Raw genomic sequence first — 17,051 nt, 5'->3', positions numbered from 1 at the left:
GAATGGAAAAAATGGATTGATTATCTACAAAACAGATATCAGATTAAGAAATATCAGATTGCCTTTGAATAATTAGGAAGTATTATTTTATGTAATGGGGAGGGGGTTGGGAGATGAAAAGATTTGGATGAGGTTAATTGGATTAGAAGGGAAAATTTTACTCTATGTTTGGTTTATGTATAACAATACCTTGTGATTGACCCGGGAAGCCGGGGGGGGGGGAGGGAGGGGGGAAGGGGGTTTTCTGGGAGGGAGGGGGGAAAAAGGGGGGGGAAATGTTTTTGTTTTTTAAAACTTTTTCAATAAAAAAAAAAGAAAGAAAATGGTGGGATTCAATTTTTTTTACTGCCAGTTCTGTGGGCATGGCTTGGTGGGCGTGGCAAGGCAAGATTACTGCAAAATCCCCATTTCCTCCTGATCAGCTGGGACTCCGGAGGCAGAGAATATATATAGGGCGGAGCCAGTCAGAGGTGGCATTTACCGGTTCTCCGAACTACTCAAAATTTCCGCTACTGGTTCTCCAGAACTGGTCAGAACCTGCTGAAACCCACCTCTGGTCTGGTTGCCTTTTGAAAAAGCACCTTAGAGACAAACCTGGATGACTGAGAATTTCCATAGATACCGTAGACCGGGGGTGTCAAACTCAATTTCATTCAATTTCAGGGCTGTGGTTGATCTCGGGGGGGCCAGATGGGTGTGGCCATCTGGGTGGGTGTGGCCATCTGGGTGGGTGTGGCCATCTGGGTGGGTGTGGCCAGCTTGACGTCACTCGCCAAACTGCTGGCATGTTTCCTCTTTGAATTGGGTAGACCAGGGCGAAGCCATGCTGGCCCAATGCTTCCTCTTCTCAATGGGTAGACTGGGCCGAAGTGTCGCGGGTAGATGCGGGTAGACCAGGACAGCCCAGCGGGCTGGATCCAGCCTGCAGACCTTGAGTTTGATACCCCTGCCATAGACATTTTTGGACTAATATTGGAGAAGACTCCGGAGAAGGTCATAGACAACCAAGAAAACAAATGGATCATGAAACAAATCCGGTTAGAATTCTCACCAGAGATATCGATGACATCTCAAATGATCCTACTTTGGAAATATTCTACGAGGACCTAGTTCTTTGGAGAAGAAGCTGGTGGTGGGAAGGTTGGAAAGAAAGAGAGGGAGAGGACCATCAGGAGAAAGGTGGGTGGACTCAGCTACAGCTGCCATGGGTGAACTACTGGAAGATCTGAAGGATCTTTGGGACCGGAAGTTGACAAACTGGCCATTTTCAGCTTCCGGGGGGGTGGAGGGTGGGGAAGGCCAATTTGCCCTCCCCAGGCCCCTAGAAAGGCTCTGGAGCATGAGAGCAAAAAACAGGCCTTCCCCACCACCACCAGGCCCTCCGGAGGTAGGAAACAGCCTGTTTCCCTATTGCAGGTAGGCCCAGAAGGCCCCAAAATCAGCTGGCCGGCGCGCGCATGGCTACGCCTGTGACACGCTTGCCATAGGTTCGCCATTACAGGTCTAGGCAAAATCCTTATCCTTTCCATAACTTTGCAGTACCGTTTTTTTTTTTTTTAAATTACATGACCCACCCAAGCAGAAAGTGCTGGAGAAGTTAGAAAAGATCTGATTTCATTTATGGTCTCATTCTGGCCAGGTAGGAAGATAAATGAAGACATGCAGACAATGCCGTTCCATAGAAATCCAGGGTGATCTTCCTCCCAACTTTAATAAGGGGGAAAAAAAGTGTGCTTGGAATTATTAACATGTTGCGTCTTGATGCTGTGAACCACGCAGGGTTTCTAATTAAGGCGCCTGTTGGCTCACGCAGGTGGCGTTATTAGAGATGCACGTTTTCAACTGCACGAAAAGAAAATGGCTAATTATGGTCATTTCTGTACTTGAGTTCTGGTAATTAGAGGCGCAAAACGCACCTCACCTTTCCTTGAGCCAAGTCCGGCTTGCCTTCAGTGGAAACCTGGAAGATCTAATTAAATCTTTGAAGAGAGTCGTGCCGAATGAAACAAAAAATAAAAGGGGAACAAAAATGGGTCTCACAAATAGACAGAAACGTGTTCTAATCCTTCCAAATTTCAATCTGCTACAGGATTGGGGAGAAGTTGATCTTGAACTTCACGGCTTCTGCAACGCTGTTGAGCTAAAATCTTCAGGTCTGCTCACCCAAGACACTGAACTCAGCCAGCAATTAACTGGGTTTAAATCCTTGTACAGGTAGTCCTTGACTTACAACAGTTCAGTTAGTGACCGTTCAAAGTTACAAGGCTACCAAAAAAAGTGACTTATGACCATTTCTCACACTTAGATTTAGACTAGCTTTATTGTCACTTCGTTGTTGTTAGTTGTGAAGTCACATCCGACCCATTGCGACCCCATGGACAACGTTCCTCCAGGCCTTTCTGTCCTCTATCACCCTCTGGAGTCCATTTAAGATCACGCCGACTGCTTCAGTGACCCCATCCAGCCACCTCGTTCTTTGCCGTCCCCTTCTTCTTTCGCCCTCCATCGTTCCCAGCATTAGGTTCTTCTCCAGGGAGTCCTTCCTTCTCATTAGGTGGCCAAAGTATTTGAGTTTCCTCTTCAGGATCTGGCCTTCTAAAGAGCAGTCAGAGTTGACCTCCTCTAGGACTGACCAGTTGGCCTTGCAGTCCAAGGGACTCGCAGGAATCTTCTCCAGCACCAGAGTTCAAAGGCCTCAATTCTTCGATGCTCACAGTCTTTGTTAGTTGTGGTTGTTAGTTGGGAAGTTGTTAGTTCCCAGAAGAAGTTAGTTGGTCCACAAGTCTTAAAGTTGCCAAGGTTGGAGACCCCTGACCTCAACCAACGTTTCTCAATTGCGGCCGCTTTAAGAAGTGTGGACTTCAACTCTCAGAATTCTGTGGTTACGTGGAGAAACAAAACAACTCCACAAGGAAGAGACCAAAAGTATAGCACTAAATAATGTTTTATATCCTGGAGATAATGTGGAACATAGTTTTAATGTGTTTGGCTTAGCCATGAATGAAAACATGGGTGGGGCGAACTACATTCTGCCAACTTCCATTTTATCAGAGGCGAAAGCCCAATAAACTTCATTCAGACATAAAGCTGACCTACAACTTATGGGCTGGCTTAATTCACCTCTGGTCGTTCACTTTCACCTGCTCTCAGGTGTGAAAGTCACAATTCTGCAGGCCATCAGCTTAACAGCATGGAGAAATTGCACTGTTTGTCTAAGACAGGAGTCTCCAACTTTAAGACTTGTGGACTTCAACTCCCAACATTCCTCATCCAGGCTTAAAGTTGCCAAGTTTGGAGACCCCCTTGTAGGTCAACTCTGTGTCTGAATGAAGTTCTAAGACCAGAAGGAGCAAGTCAACAGTTGCATTCCAAAGAGGGTGGGGCCAGAAGACCTGGGTGGAGCTAAGGGCCAAAGTAAATGGGGCACTGCATTAAAAAAAAGGCTCTAAATACCGTAACTGTAAAATATAAACATCGCCAACGGTCAAATTCAACTCATGCCAAAGAAGCATCTCCTAATCCAGCCACAGAAGACACAGCTGCATCCACGTGCAGATGGCAACAGTAATTTGAACTGCAACCTACCAACGCTGGTGATTTTCTGGGTAGCCAAATCGTGGAGCAAGGTGCCAATCGCTGGGTTGTGCCTGGAATACAGCTCGTACCGGTTAATGCCAATGTGGAATTTGAGCCAATTCGGGTAGGAATCGACAGACGTTTCCCCCGTGGGTAAGAAGTCCTCGTCTTCGTTGCCTTCGTTTTGCCTGCCAAAAACAAACGAGAGAGATACAATAGAGAAGGTTAGCTATTGTTCATGGGCCAGCAACGGATTTTGCAATCCTTTGGGGACACGCAAGCCAACCTAGTAAGATGGTCCAAATAGGTCAAGTGGTATTCTTCTCTACATTAGGAACCCAAGGGATAGCCTGGGTTTAAGGAAGACTATGTTCAATCTCAGTGTTCTTCAATCTTGGCAACTGTGGAAGATGGATGGATATCCATTCCCATGATTCCTCAGCCAACCATGGTCTATCTCACTGTGTCTCAATCTTGGAAGATGGATGGATGTCAATTCCCAGAATTCCTCAGCCAACCATGGTCTATCCCACTGTTTCTCAATCTTGGCAACCCTGGAAGACGGGTAGACGTCAATTCCCACAATTCCTCAGCCAACCATGTGTCTCAACCTTGGAAGATGGGTGAATGTCAATTCCCAGAATTCCTCAGCCAACCATGGTCTAATTCACGGTTTCTCAATCTTGGCAACTTGAAGATGGGTGAATGCCCAGAATTGAATTCTGGGAGTTGACATCCATCCATCTTCAAGTTGCCAAAATTGGGAAACTTTGGTCTATCCAACCTAAATTGCCCATGCTGATTGTTTGTTCATCGTGGACCAGCACTTCTGCTACACTGCAACCACTACATAGGACTTTCAACCAACAGCACAAGGAAGTCCACCAATCTCCCAGCAGATGTCCTTCAGAGGCAGTCAGGCTGCTATGAAGGCATCTCCATCTCTTGAGTTTTTTTAAGAACACAGCCACTTCTCATGGACGGTTGAAAATGGTTTTGATGCCCATCTAGGCTGAAGGCTGGCCTAGTTCATTCATTCATTCATTTATTCGATTTCTATACCGCCCTTCCCCCGAAGGACTCAGGGCGGTGTACAGGCAAATAAAAACAGACAAGACAATAATCTATAAAATGCAGAATTAAAAAACTTATTATAATTTGCCTAAAATTTTAAAATATATGAAAATTAAAACCCCATTTAAAATCAATAATAAAACTATACAATCAATAAAATTTAAGCCAGCCTAATAATAAAACTATACAATCAATAAAATTTAAGCCAGCCCGAATAAAAGATCGTCTTCAGTCCGCGGCGAAAGGCCCGAAGGCCAGGTATTTGGCGTAAACCCGGGGGAAGTTCGTTCCAGAGTGTGGGAGCCCCCACAGAGAAGGACCTTCCCCTGGGGGCCGCCAGCCGACATTGCTTGGCGGACGGCACCCTGAGAAGTCCCTCTCTGTGAGAGCGTACGGGTCGGTGGGAGGCATATGGTAACAGTAGGCGGTCCCGTAAGTACCCAGGCCCTAAGCCATGGAGCGCTTTAAAGGTCATAACCAAAACCTTAAAGTGCACCCGAAAAGCGACAGGTAGCCAGTGCAGTCTGCGCAGGAGAGGTGTTACGTGGGAGGTACGAGACCCTCCCTCTATCACCCGCGCAGCTGCATTCTGGACTAGCTGAAGCCTTCGGGCGCACCTTAAGGGGAGCCCCATGTAGAGAGCATTACAATAATCCAAGCGAGAGGTAACGAGTGCATGAGTGACTGTGCACAAGGCATCCCGATCAAGGAAGGGGCGCAACTGCCGAACCAGGCGAACCTGGTGGAAGGCCCCCCTGGAGACGGCCGTCAAATGGTCTTCAAACGACAGCCGCTCATCCAGGAGGACACCTAAGTTGCGCACCCTATCCTTTGGGGCCAGTAACTCGCCTCCAACAGTCAGCTGCAGCTGCAGCTGACTGAATCGAGATGCCGGCATCCACAGCCACTCCGTCTTGGAGGGATTGAGCTTGAGCCTGTTTCTCCCCATCCAGACCCGTACGGCTTCCAAACACCGGGACAGCACTTCGACAACTTCATTGGGGTGCCCTGGGGTGGAGAAGTACAGCTGAGTATAGTTGACCTTTAGCAACCATCCATCACCACAATTTGATGTCTCTATTTTTTCTCAACGTACAGGGAGAACATTGCTTACTTATTTACCACTTACTCCGTTCCCTTTTGCAATCTAATGAAGTTCAGCCCAGTTCAGAAGAAGCTGTATACCTGGACACCACCTTAAAATGTCAAGAAATAATTGCTAGAGGACCTGCAGGAAATGACCTCTTACTAAACCTAGATGGGATTGTCCCGTAAGGGATTCAACTGGCGTTAAGAAAAGGAACCCAAAGAAGAAATAAGCAGTTGCTTCCAGACTAAGGTCCCTTTCATCCATCAGGAGCTGGAAGTCCTTGTGAAATCAATTCAGAGCCTCATGGTTTGCATTTCTCTTTTTTAAAAAGATTAACAAGCATCTCGCCATCTCAGCTGCTTCTTGCCCTGCCAAGAAACTGTAAGCATGCTGGAAAACGACTATATAAACAGAAGCGTCTCAGTGTCTTAGGAAGAGCGAAAATCCGCCATTCGTATTTGAAAGCAGGCCAAGTGCAGAGCAATCCAAATCCCCCCCCTCTCTCTGTGTATGTTTACACTGAGACGGAAGCTCCTAACAACCCAACCTCCAAACCTCAATGGTACCCTGGAGAACTCAGGTGCTCCGAAATTCTGACTCGATTCCCATCACGAAAGGAACCCCTTCAGGTAAGCTAGCAGCAGATGCATTTACACAACAGGCTAAGTTGAGTGAGGGGCCCTTGGTGCTCTCTGAGCTTGGTTGCCAGGACTAGCACTGATGAAGTTCCCTAGTGGGGTAATGAAACGTCTGGAAGAAAACCACCAAGCACAAAGAGACCAAAGACCTCACAATTCTCCTCCTCCATCTGCACGCCACAAATCCCACTCCCTTCTAGCACTGATGAAGTTCCCTAGTTGGGTAATGAAACGTCTGGAAGAAAACCACCAAGCTCAGAGAGCACCAAGGACCCAGCAGTTCAACCCTGAGCTCCAAATATTCTCCTTTGTTAGTAAGTTGGGTGAGACGTCATGTTGGTTAAATTTCTCATCATCTTCGGTGGCTTAAGACACTCTTTCCAAAGACCTGCTGATCTAGTCGAAGGCACCGCACATTTTTGCAAAACCAGAAAGTGGGTTTTTTCAGGGTGTGATCTGAATTTAGACACAAACTTAAGCAATCCTTGTGCTTTTTTTTTTTAAAGTGACCTTTGATACCTAACCTCCCGTTTGCAAGGGGGAGTTAATATTTGACTGTTCTGTCTTTCCTCCTGCTCATTTTTACGTATGCATATTTAACTTGGCGACCAGAGTTCAGTTGGTTAGTTCTGGAATTTTAATGGCATTGTGTTGGAAAACCCCAAAGGAGCTGTAGGAACCGACAAATACCACGACCGGATGTGACGTGTCATCAAGGTTCTGAGAGTGGGATGAAACAATTCCCAAATATCGCAAGAGATATTTGCAGGTGACTTGGAAATTACATCAGGTAGAGAATGTGGTGGCCACGTTGCCCGAGGCAACCCTAGTTTGACATCATGGGATTGATTGCTATCGTGCTTTTGAGTTTAGCTCAAAGAGTTGGTTGGTAACTGTAAGGCCATAGACACCGTAGCAGCAAGATATATCATAACATAATAACAGAGTTGGAAGGGACCTTGGAGGTCTTCTAGTCCAACCTCCGGCCCAGGCAGGAAACCCTATACCATTTCAGACAAATGGCTATCCAACATTTTCTTTAAAATTTCCAGTGTTGGAGCATTCACAACTTCTGCAGGCAAGTTGTTCCACTTATTGATTGTTCTAACTGTCAGGAAATTTCTCCTTAGTTCTAAGTTGCTTCTCTCCTTGATTAGTTTCCACCCATTGCTTCTTGTCCTGCCTTCAGGGGCTTTGGAGAATAGCTTGACTCCCTCTTCTTTGGGGCAGCCCCTGAGATATTGGAAGACTGCTATCATGTCTCCCCTAGTCCTTCTTTTCATTAAACTAGACATACCGAGTTCCTACAACCATTCTTCATATGTTTTAGTCTCCAGTCCCCTAATCATCTTTGTTGCTCTTCTCTGCATTCTTTCTAGAGTCTCAATATCTTTTTTACATCATGGCAACCAAAACTGAATGCAATATTCCAAGTGTGGCCTTAGCAAGGCATTATAAAGTGGTATTAACACTTCACGTGATCTTGATTCTATCCCTCTGTTTATGCAGCCCAGAACTGTGTTGGCTTTTTTGGCAGCTGCTGCACACTGCTGGCTCATATCTAAATAGTTGTCCACTAGGACTCCAAGATCCCTCTCACAGTTACTACTATTGAGCAAGGTACCACATATATGGTATCTGTGCATTTTGGGTTTTTTTTGCCTAAATATAGAACCTTACTTTTTCACTGTTAAATTTCATTTTGTTAGATATCAAAAACCACCTTGCATTCCATCTCACAGGAGCTACGTGGTCTCTGCTTCAAAGTTTTCAGTGGAATCCTCCACACTTTGGAATATACCCTTCCCCACGGAAACATGCCTGGTCCTGATCTCCTGGTATTTTAGAGCAGAGGTGAAATGCTCCTGGATCAGACCGGCTCGCGCGATCCGGTAGCGATTGTGGCCAGTAGTTCGGCAATCTGGTAGCGGTGGTGGAGAGAAAGCTCCACCCATCCGCCCAGGGCGTCATTACTTCCTGGTTTTAACCAGGAAGTAATGTGTTTTTTACCTTCTGCACATGCACAGGTTTTGCGCATGCGCAGAAGGTCTGCGCACACACGTGACGCCTGCGTGCGCACTTCCAAACTGGTAAGGAAGTTAAGTAGATTTCACCCCTGTTTTAGAAGGAAGCAAAAAACATCTAGTTCAAGAACCACTTTAACTATGAGACTGGTAGAAAACCATCAATTATTACACAGTGTTGTATCTGTGTCAGCTTTATCAGATAAACCAGACAGGAAACAGGACCAGATAAGCTAATTCTACTTTATTGTAAAGCTACGTTAACGCAATCTTGCAAGCCTGAAAACACAATTCTCCCTTCCACTTCCTTTACAGCACAAGAAACTAGAGAGGGTCCGTCTTTCTCCACCCATTATGCACCTGTGGGCTCTGCCGTCTCTTCTCTCATCATTCCTTGGGCAGCATCCCCTTATCTTCCTTTCTCGGACACCATTATAATCTGGAAGATGGATTTTTGCTTCTGATACAGAATAACAGAGTTAGAAGGGACCTTGGAGGTCTTCTAGTCCAACCCCCTGCCGAGGCAGGAAATCCTACACCACTTCAGACAAATGGTTATCCAACATCTTCTTAAAAACTTCCAGGGTTGGAGCACCCACAACTTCTGGAGGCAAGTTGTTCCACTGGTTAATTGTTCTAATATTGTTTGGGATTTGATTCCATCAGTATTCATCATCCAGATAAAAAAAAAAATACAGGTAGCCCTTGACTTAGGGCCACAATTGTCCCTAACATTTCCATTTTGTGAAGTGAGACATTTGTTCAGTGAACTTTGCCTCATTTTACGTCCTTCCTTGTTGTTAAGTGAATCACCGCAGTTGTTAAGTTAGTAACATGGTTGTGAAGTGAAAACTTCCCCTGGCTTCCGTTTCCCCATGGACTTCCGCTCATCAGAAGGCTGCAAAAAGGGGATCGTGTGACCCCAGGACATTGCAACCATCATTAATATGAACTCAGCATCTGAATTTTTGACCACATGACCATGGGGATGCTGCAACGGTCATAAGTATGAAAGGTGGCCATAAGTCACGTTTTCGGTGCCAGTATAACTTCAAATGGTCACTCAAGGAATGGCTGTAAGTCAAGGACTATCTCTACTACACAAATCAGGGGTATCAAACTCAAGGCCCAAGGGATGGATCCGGCCCACGGGATGCTTAGATCCGGCCCATCGACCCTCCCGAGCTCCGTTTTTGGCTGCGATGGCCTCCTGCAATTCATCGCCAACGAAAACGGACCTCGGTTTTCGCTGGCAAAGCCCTCAGGCCACCACAGCTGCCTCCAATATGAGTGACACCGAGCTAGCCACGCCCACCCTGGCCACACACCCCCATGCCCCCCTCCCCCAGGTCAAACACAACCCCGATATGGCCCTCAATGAAATCAAGTTTGACACCCCCTGACATAAAAGAACTAACTGAATAAAAAGCAGCCTGTGGTTTCGGAACTCGGACCAAATCGCCAAAGGAATTGCGCCGTTGACCTGCAGGTTCCATCGCTCCGTCTGTTTCCTCTGCCGCTTTGCCATGTGCCGATTGGACACCGAATTGCCTGCAGGGATCGTCATAACAGCTAACTGCGTAACTGTTGTGACCCAGGCCCAAATAGGTAGCAATAAACTTAGTCCGTGGAAAAACAAACTTTATTCGAACGGCTGGGTTTTACTTCATTCCCAGCGTTGTTCAACTCAAAATAAAACAAATGCCTCCCAACACAAATTCCTCAGTTATCTCCCAAACCTTAGTCCAATTAGGCAAACTGCCAAAGGCCCTTTCTGGCAAACATCCAGAAGCCACAAAAACAAAGACGTACACGAAGCAGAGGACTAAGCAGAAGACGCAGCTACAACGTTGTTTTCTGGCAAAGCTCAAACACCGATGCTGGTCTGTTTTAAGCCTTATGGGAGGGGCCAATCATCTCCTGGCCTTACTCCTAAGTTGTCCTCTTTGCTTGAGCTGCTCTTGCCTTCTGGCAGCTCTTCTCATGCGTGCATTAGGACCAGGCTCCTCCTGTTCCTCTGCCTCACTAGTATCAGTCTCTGGAGGCTCTGGAGTCTGCACCTCACTTCCCGATGGCCCTGGCCTCACCTCAGCCTCATCGCTGTCCGATTCCGTTGCCAGCTCCTTAGGCTGCTGACGGACCACAACAGTAACAGCGAATAGAACCATTCGGCGAATGAATTCCAAAGCAAGGGCATTGGGTTTTAAAGCTGCCAGCCTTGTTTTCAGAAAACGAGGTTAGAGCTGTGCCTGCTGCCCGCTTTCTTTTGAAGTTCGTATTGAATTTGATGGGAAGAGACAGGATGTACGCTGCTTTTTAACCAGGTCTGGTTCGAGACCAACCAACTCAGCAGGGTTGAATGCCAAACCTAATTGCCGGAGACAACGGTAAGGATTCATTCAATAGAACCGTGGGTGGGTGCCAATTTTAAAATCCTTGGAATGGTTTTAAAAAGAAGCGCAAGCTCCTGTCAGTCATGGTCCGGCCGCACAGCTTTTAAAACACAGTGCAGCGACAACCTTGTGCGTGACATTCAGAATGGAAGAAGCCAGTCTGATTTCAAAAAAGACTCTCGGGGAAGAAATCGCATGTAGACATCTGCTCTCCGAAAGCTTGATCCCCAAATTATAATTAAAACTATGGTTCCAACCGTGACTTATCGCTAAAAGGTGGTAGCATCTGGCTGATTACACCTGAGTCTGGAAGCTAAGAAGGGTTGGTCCCAGTGGTGCAATTCAGCCGGTTTTATCCGGATCGCGCAAACCGTGGCTGCGGGAGGCTGCGCCCACCTATCCTGACATCATTTTTTTTACCCTCTGTGCATGTGTGAAATGGACAACGTTCCTCCAGGCCTTCCTATCCTCTACCATCCTCTGGAGTCCATTGAAGCTCACGCCGACTGCTTCAGTGACTCCATCCAGCCACCTTGTTCTCTGCCGTCCCCTTCTTCTTTTGCCCCCCATCGTTCCCAGTGTGAGGCTCTTCTCCAGGGAGTCCTTCCTTCTCATTAGGTGGCCAAAGCATTTGAGTTTCCTCTTCAGGATCTGGCCTTCTAAAGAGCAGTCAGGGTTGATCTCCTCTAGGACTGACCAGTTGGATGGCCTTGCAGTCCAAGGGACTCGCAGAAGTCTTCTCCAGCACCAGAGTTCAAAGGCCTCCATTCTTTGACGCTCGGCCTTCCTTATGGTCCAACTTTCACAGCCATACATTGCAAATGGGAAAACCATCACCTTACTGACTATACGCACTTTTGTTGCATCCAACAGTAAAACTAACCAAAATCCGTTGCGGCTGAATGCTGGGTTATCAACCCACAGATGCCACGTCCTTGATCTATTCTGATGGTCTAAATTAGATGGATGTTCTTCCAAGGGACCTCTTATTAAGGCAACAATGGAATTTTCTCGGACACACCCTTGTGAGGGAGAGATAGACAGGAAACCAAGCCTGCTCTTTTTTCTGTTAGGAAAAAAAAGCCAAAGGCCTAAAATAAACAGCAGACAATGGCCGGTCTTTGCATCTGATCTTAAACTAGGCGAGTGACTATCGCTTTAACTCTAGGCTGCCCCACGGAAGGGCAGGGAGTCCCCCTTCCCCCAAACGCATCCAAATGAGATTTGGAAGCCAGGAACAAAGGAGAGATTGAAAAGCAGCTGAAAGAACAGAGCCAAAGGAATGATCTAGGCCAGCTATCATCTCTTCTTCAAAGAAGCTCAGTGAGGGCTTTCTTTTTTCTGCTATTCGGAGGTACCGTGCCTCAGAATAGGGAGGCTCGACTTAAGGATAAAAATACAAGCCTAGAGTGCTTCAGGAAGGCCCTTTAGCATCTCGCCTGTTCCTTGTTCGTGTGGCCTCCTTCCTTCCTTCCTTCCTCCCTCCCTCCCTCCCTCCTCCCTCCCCTCCCTCCCTCCTTCATCTCCCCCTCTCCTTCCTTTCTTCCTTCATCTCCCATTCCTTCCTTCTTCCCTCCCTCCCTTCCGCTCCCTCCTCCCTCCCCTTCCTTTCTTCCTTCATCTCCCCTTCCTTTCTTCTTCCCTCCTTCCCTTCCTCTCCCTCCTCCCTCCCCTTCCTTCCTCCTTCATCTCCCCCTCGCCTTCCTTTCTTCCTTCATCTCCCATTCTTTCCTTCTTCCTCCTCCCTTCCTCTCCTCCTCCTCCCTTCCTTCCTCCTTCATCTCCCCTCCCTTCCTTTCTTCCTTCATCTCCCATTCTTTCCTTCTTCCTCCTCCCTTCCTCTCCCATTCCTTCCTCCCTACCCCATCTTCCTTTTTCATTACTCCTCTTCCTCCTCCCTCCCTCCCCTTGCTTTCTTCCTTCATCTCCCCCTTTACTTCTTCCCTCCCTCTCCCATTCCTTCTTCCTTCTCTCCCCCTTTCTTTGGTCATCTCTACCTCCCTTTCTTCCTCCCTCCCTCCCTCTCTTCCTTCCCTTCCCTTCCCCCTTCCTTTCCCTTCTCTCTTCCCTTCCCTTCCCTTCCCTCTTCCCTTCCCTTCCTTGGTACCACTCACTTAATATAAACCTTGTTTGATAATGGAAATTCTGGTCGAAATGCTCATAAGCCGAGGGCTATCTGTAGATCTCGCTGGCCCCATTTTATTCCGACATTTATTATGTAGGATGCAGAACCTCAGGAACTGAGAACCAGTTTCTCTAGTGGTTACAGATGCTGGATTAAGAACAGGGAGACCCAAATTCTGATCCTGCCTTAAGCAGAAAGCCAGCTGGTGGATTACGGGGCCAATCTTCTTTCCTCTCAGCCCTGGGAAGAAGGGAAGCAAAACGCTTCTCCTCTGAGCTTCTCCTCTGAACGCCTCGCCAAGGAAATGTCATCATGAATCAAGATAAACCCGAGAGGAACATATCAACAACAGCCTCAAGAAGCAGCCACCAAGAGGCATAAACAAAATACAATTTTGTTCTCCAAAGTTAAGGGAAAACTAAAAATCTGCCGGGCCTTCCATAAATCCAAAGACTTCATCTTCTATTCAATTTTTAACAGACCGGCTGCCTGTCAATACCGAATGACGGATTGGTCTCCAACACATACACACACACACACACACTGCTAAGCCATTTGCATAGGATTAGATTATTAGGACTCTGAAATAAAAGACAAAAATCATCACCTCCGCTGGTATTGCAAGTCGCTGTCCTATTTTCACGCGGCAGCCTGGCAGCTACGATCTCAAGGTTGCGACGATATTTGCCTGAATCAGTAAATAACAGAAATAGACTCTCTCTTTTTCACCTCTTTTTCCCCCTCCGAGACTAAACTTCCGATAGAATTTACTTCAGAGGAAACATGGGCAGAACTGTCCCTCTAGGGTTGCAATATTTCAGGAGAAAGAGAGAGCAAAAAAATAGAGAGGATAAAAAAAAGAAAAGAAAAAGAAGAAGAAGAAGAACTGAACTGGGCTGGAATTGCCAGAAGCTAGAGACCCCAGGTTTATCGGTTATAAGTAATCCTCGACTTACCGCCACAAATCATCTTCTTTTTAACGACCCATAATCCTTTGCGGGGTGGAGTCTGGGCAACTGAATGGAGCTAGCAGACTGTTTACTGGCCAGATGCCCTTCCTGTCGCCAATATGGAGTTTTGTTCGCAAGATCTCAAATGGACAGCTAACATCAAAAACATCATTAAAAAAGGACAACAAAGAATGTTCTTTCTGCGCCAACTCAGTAAGCTCAAACTGCCCAAGGAGCTGCTGATCCAGTTCTACAGAGGAATTATTGAGTCTGTCATTTGCACCTCTATAACTGTCTGGTTCGGTTCTGCAACCCAACAAGAAAAACACAGACTTCAGAGGATAATTAGAACTGCAGAAAAAATAATTGCTACCAACTTGCCTTCCATTGAGGACCTGTATACTGCACGAATCAAGAAGAGGGCCGTGAAAATATTTACAGACCCTCGCATCCTGGACATAAACTGTTTCAACTCCTACCCTCAAAACGACGCTATAGAGCACTGCACACCAGAACAACTAGACACAAGAACAGTTTTTCCCGAAGGCCATCACTCTGCTAAACAAATAATTCCCTCAACACTGTCAGACTATTTACTGAATCTGCACTACTATTAATCGTTTCATAGTTCCCATCACCAATCTCTTTCCACTTATGACTGTATGACTATAACTTGTTGCTGGCAATCCTTATGATTTATATTGATATATTGACCATCAATTGTGTTGTAAATGTTGTACCTTGATGAACGTATCTTTTCTTTTATGTACACTGAGAGCATATGCACCAAGACAAATTCCTTGTGTGTCCAATCACACTTGGCCAATAAAATTCTATTCTATTCTATTCTATTCTATTGTTCAGCAGATATATTCTCATTGTACCCAGAGAGAGAAATAACTGCCTCTACCTAGGATCGAACTCACAGCCTCCTGATTGCGAGGCGAGAGCTCCACCTCTACGCCACTGCACCACTCGTCTTACAACCACAAATGAGACCAAAGTATTTCCACGGTTAAGCAAGGCAGTTGTTAAGTGAGTCACATCTGAATTTAGGACCTTTCCTGCCATGGTGAAAAGAATCACTCCAGTTGTTAAGTGAATCAGGTAGGTCTTTAAGTGAGTCCAGCTTCTCCACTGACCGCTTGCTGGAAGCCACCTAGGAAGGACATCAATGGCGGTCATGTGACCCTCCAGGATGCTACAACCATTGTAAATGCATACCGGATGCTAAGCAACCAAATTTTGGTCACATGACTTTGGGATGCTGCATTGGTTGCAAGTGTGAGGATTGGTTGCAAGCCACATTTTCAGTGCCGATGTTACTCTGAACGGTCACTAAATGAACGGCAGTAAGTCAAGGACTACCTGTATTTCTTACTTTGAGGAGAAATTCAGAAGACTACCTTGGAAGCAGAGATAGCTCCAACATCACATCATAGAAATGTAGAGCTTAGAATAATAAGAAAGGGACCTTGGAGGTCTTCTAATCCAACCCCCTTGCTCCAGCAGTAGGTTCTATATCCATGATGGCAAACCTGTGGCACACGTAGCCATATCAGTGGGCATGCAAGCTCAGCTCCGGCGTGCATGTGCGCGCTGGCCAGTTAATTTTTGGACCTTCTGGGCCCACCGGAAGTTGGCAAATGGGCTGTTTCTGGCCTCCAGAGGGCCTTCCGGGGGATAGGGAAGGTCGTTTTCACCCTCCCCAGACTCCTAGAGAGGCTCTGGAGCCAGGTGAGAGAGAAAAACGGGTCTATCGGGCCATTGTGTGCCAGGAGTGGGGGGAATGGGGGGGTCACATGCACAGGGGTGAGGCACATAGAATTATGGGTGTGAGCAAGCATTCGCCCAAACCGGTAGCGGAAATCACACACTCCAGCTGTATGCCATCCTATTTAGGCATGCTTTTGAGGCTGGGTGCATGTTTGGAAGGCAGGTGTGCACGAGCGGGGCAAACCGGTAGTAACTTAATGTGAAACCCACCACTGAACCAGATGTGAAGAAAGTTATCTTACAAGCTGGACAATTTCTGGCCTCCAGCTAGTCCAGAATGCGGCTGCGCGGGTTATTGAGGGAGCAGTTCGGAGCTCCCATGTAACACCTATCCTGCGCAGACTGCACTGGCTGCCTGTTGTCTTCCGGGTGCGCTTCAAGGTGTTAGTTACTACCTTTAAAGCGCTTCATGGCTTAGGACCGGGATACCTACGGGACCGTCTACTGCCAACGTCTATCTCCCAACGACCGGTGCGCTCTCACAGAGAGGGGCTCCTCAGGGTGCCGTCAGCCAAGCAATGTCGGCTGGCGGCCCCCAGGGGGAGGGCCTTCTCTGTGGGGGCTCCTACCCTATGGAACGAGCTTCCCCCTGGACTCCGACAAATTCCTGACCTTAGGACCTTCCGCCGCGAACTTAAAACCTACTTATTTCGTCTTGCTGGACTCGCTTAAATTTTATATTATCAAATTGATTTATGGGTTTTAAATTTTTGTAAATTTTAGAGGGTAATATTTTTATCTATAAGTAGCCATATTAAATAGGTTTTTTAAGGGTTGTTTTAGTTTTGTATTGTTGTTTTCTTTCTGTATTTTATTTGTGGCTGTACACCGCCCTGAGTCCTTTGGGAGAAGGGTGGTCTATAAATAAAATAATTATTATTATTATTATTATTATTATTATTATTATTATTATTATTATTATTATTATTATTATTATTATTATTATTTCCTTCTCCTGTACCACCAGCTAAAACCAGGGAGCTTTCTTCAGTAGGTGGCCACCTTTATTATGTCTGTGAACTTTGAGGGCGATTCATTATTATTATTTTTTTTAAGCAGATGTGTCTCCCCTTTAAATATCTTTTAGGAAGCGATGGAACCAGGAAGTTCTCTTTGGCCTACTTTCTGAAGGATCTTTTCATCAGGCGGAACCTTTGAGTCACTGACCCTTCATTTCCATCCTAGCTGAAGAACAGGAGACCTACCATCAAACAACGTTGGTGGGGGAAGGGGCAAAGCTCAGAAGACAAGACATTGGGATTAAGAGTGAGAAGATAAGAATGAGGGAACGGGGGAAGAGGAGAGTGGATGGAAATACAGGACAAGCAAAGAGAGTAAAGGATTTTAAGAGAAAAAAGAAAAAAAGGAGAAAGAGAGAAAAGAGGAGATTTAAAGAATAGTTGAA

At 46.4% G+C, this 17,051-nt stretch overlaps 1 protein-coding gene across 1 annotated transcript in view; it reads right to left on the bottom strand.

Annotated features, from left to right (window-relative positions):
• The window catches only part of FAM20C (FAM20C golgi associated secretory pathway kinase), a 73,161-nt gene that overhangs the window by 49,581 nt on the left and 6,529 nt on the right, over positions 1-17,051 (bottom strand). The window contains exon 2 of the mRNA XM_058157460.1: positions 3,586-3,764. Within this exon, the coding sequence (XP_058013443.1) occupies positions 3,586-3,764 (179 nt within the window). The remainder of the gene's footprint in view (positions 1-3,585; positions 3,765-17,051) is intronic.

The sequence above is a fragment of the Ahaetulla prasina genome, chromosome 14 (assembly GCF_028640845.1).
Source record: "Ahaetulla prasina isolate Xishuangbanna chromosome 14, ASM2864084v1, whole genome shotgun sequence".
NCBI classification, from domain to species: Eukaryota; Metazoa; Chordata; class Lepidosauria; order Squamata; family Colubridae; genus Ahaetulla; species Ahaetulla prasina.
This window is presented reverse-complemented; position numbering and strand designations above follow the sequence as displayed.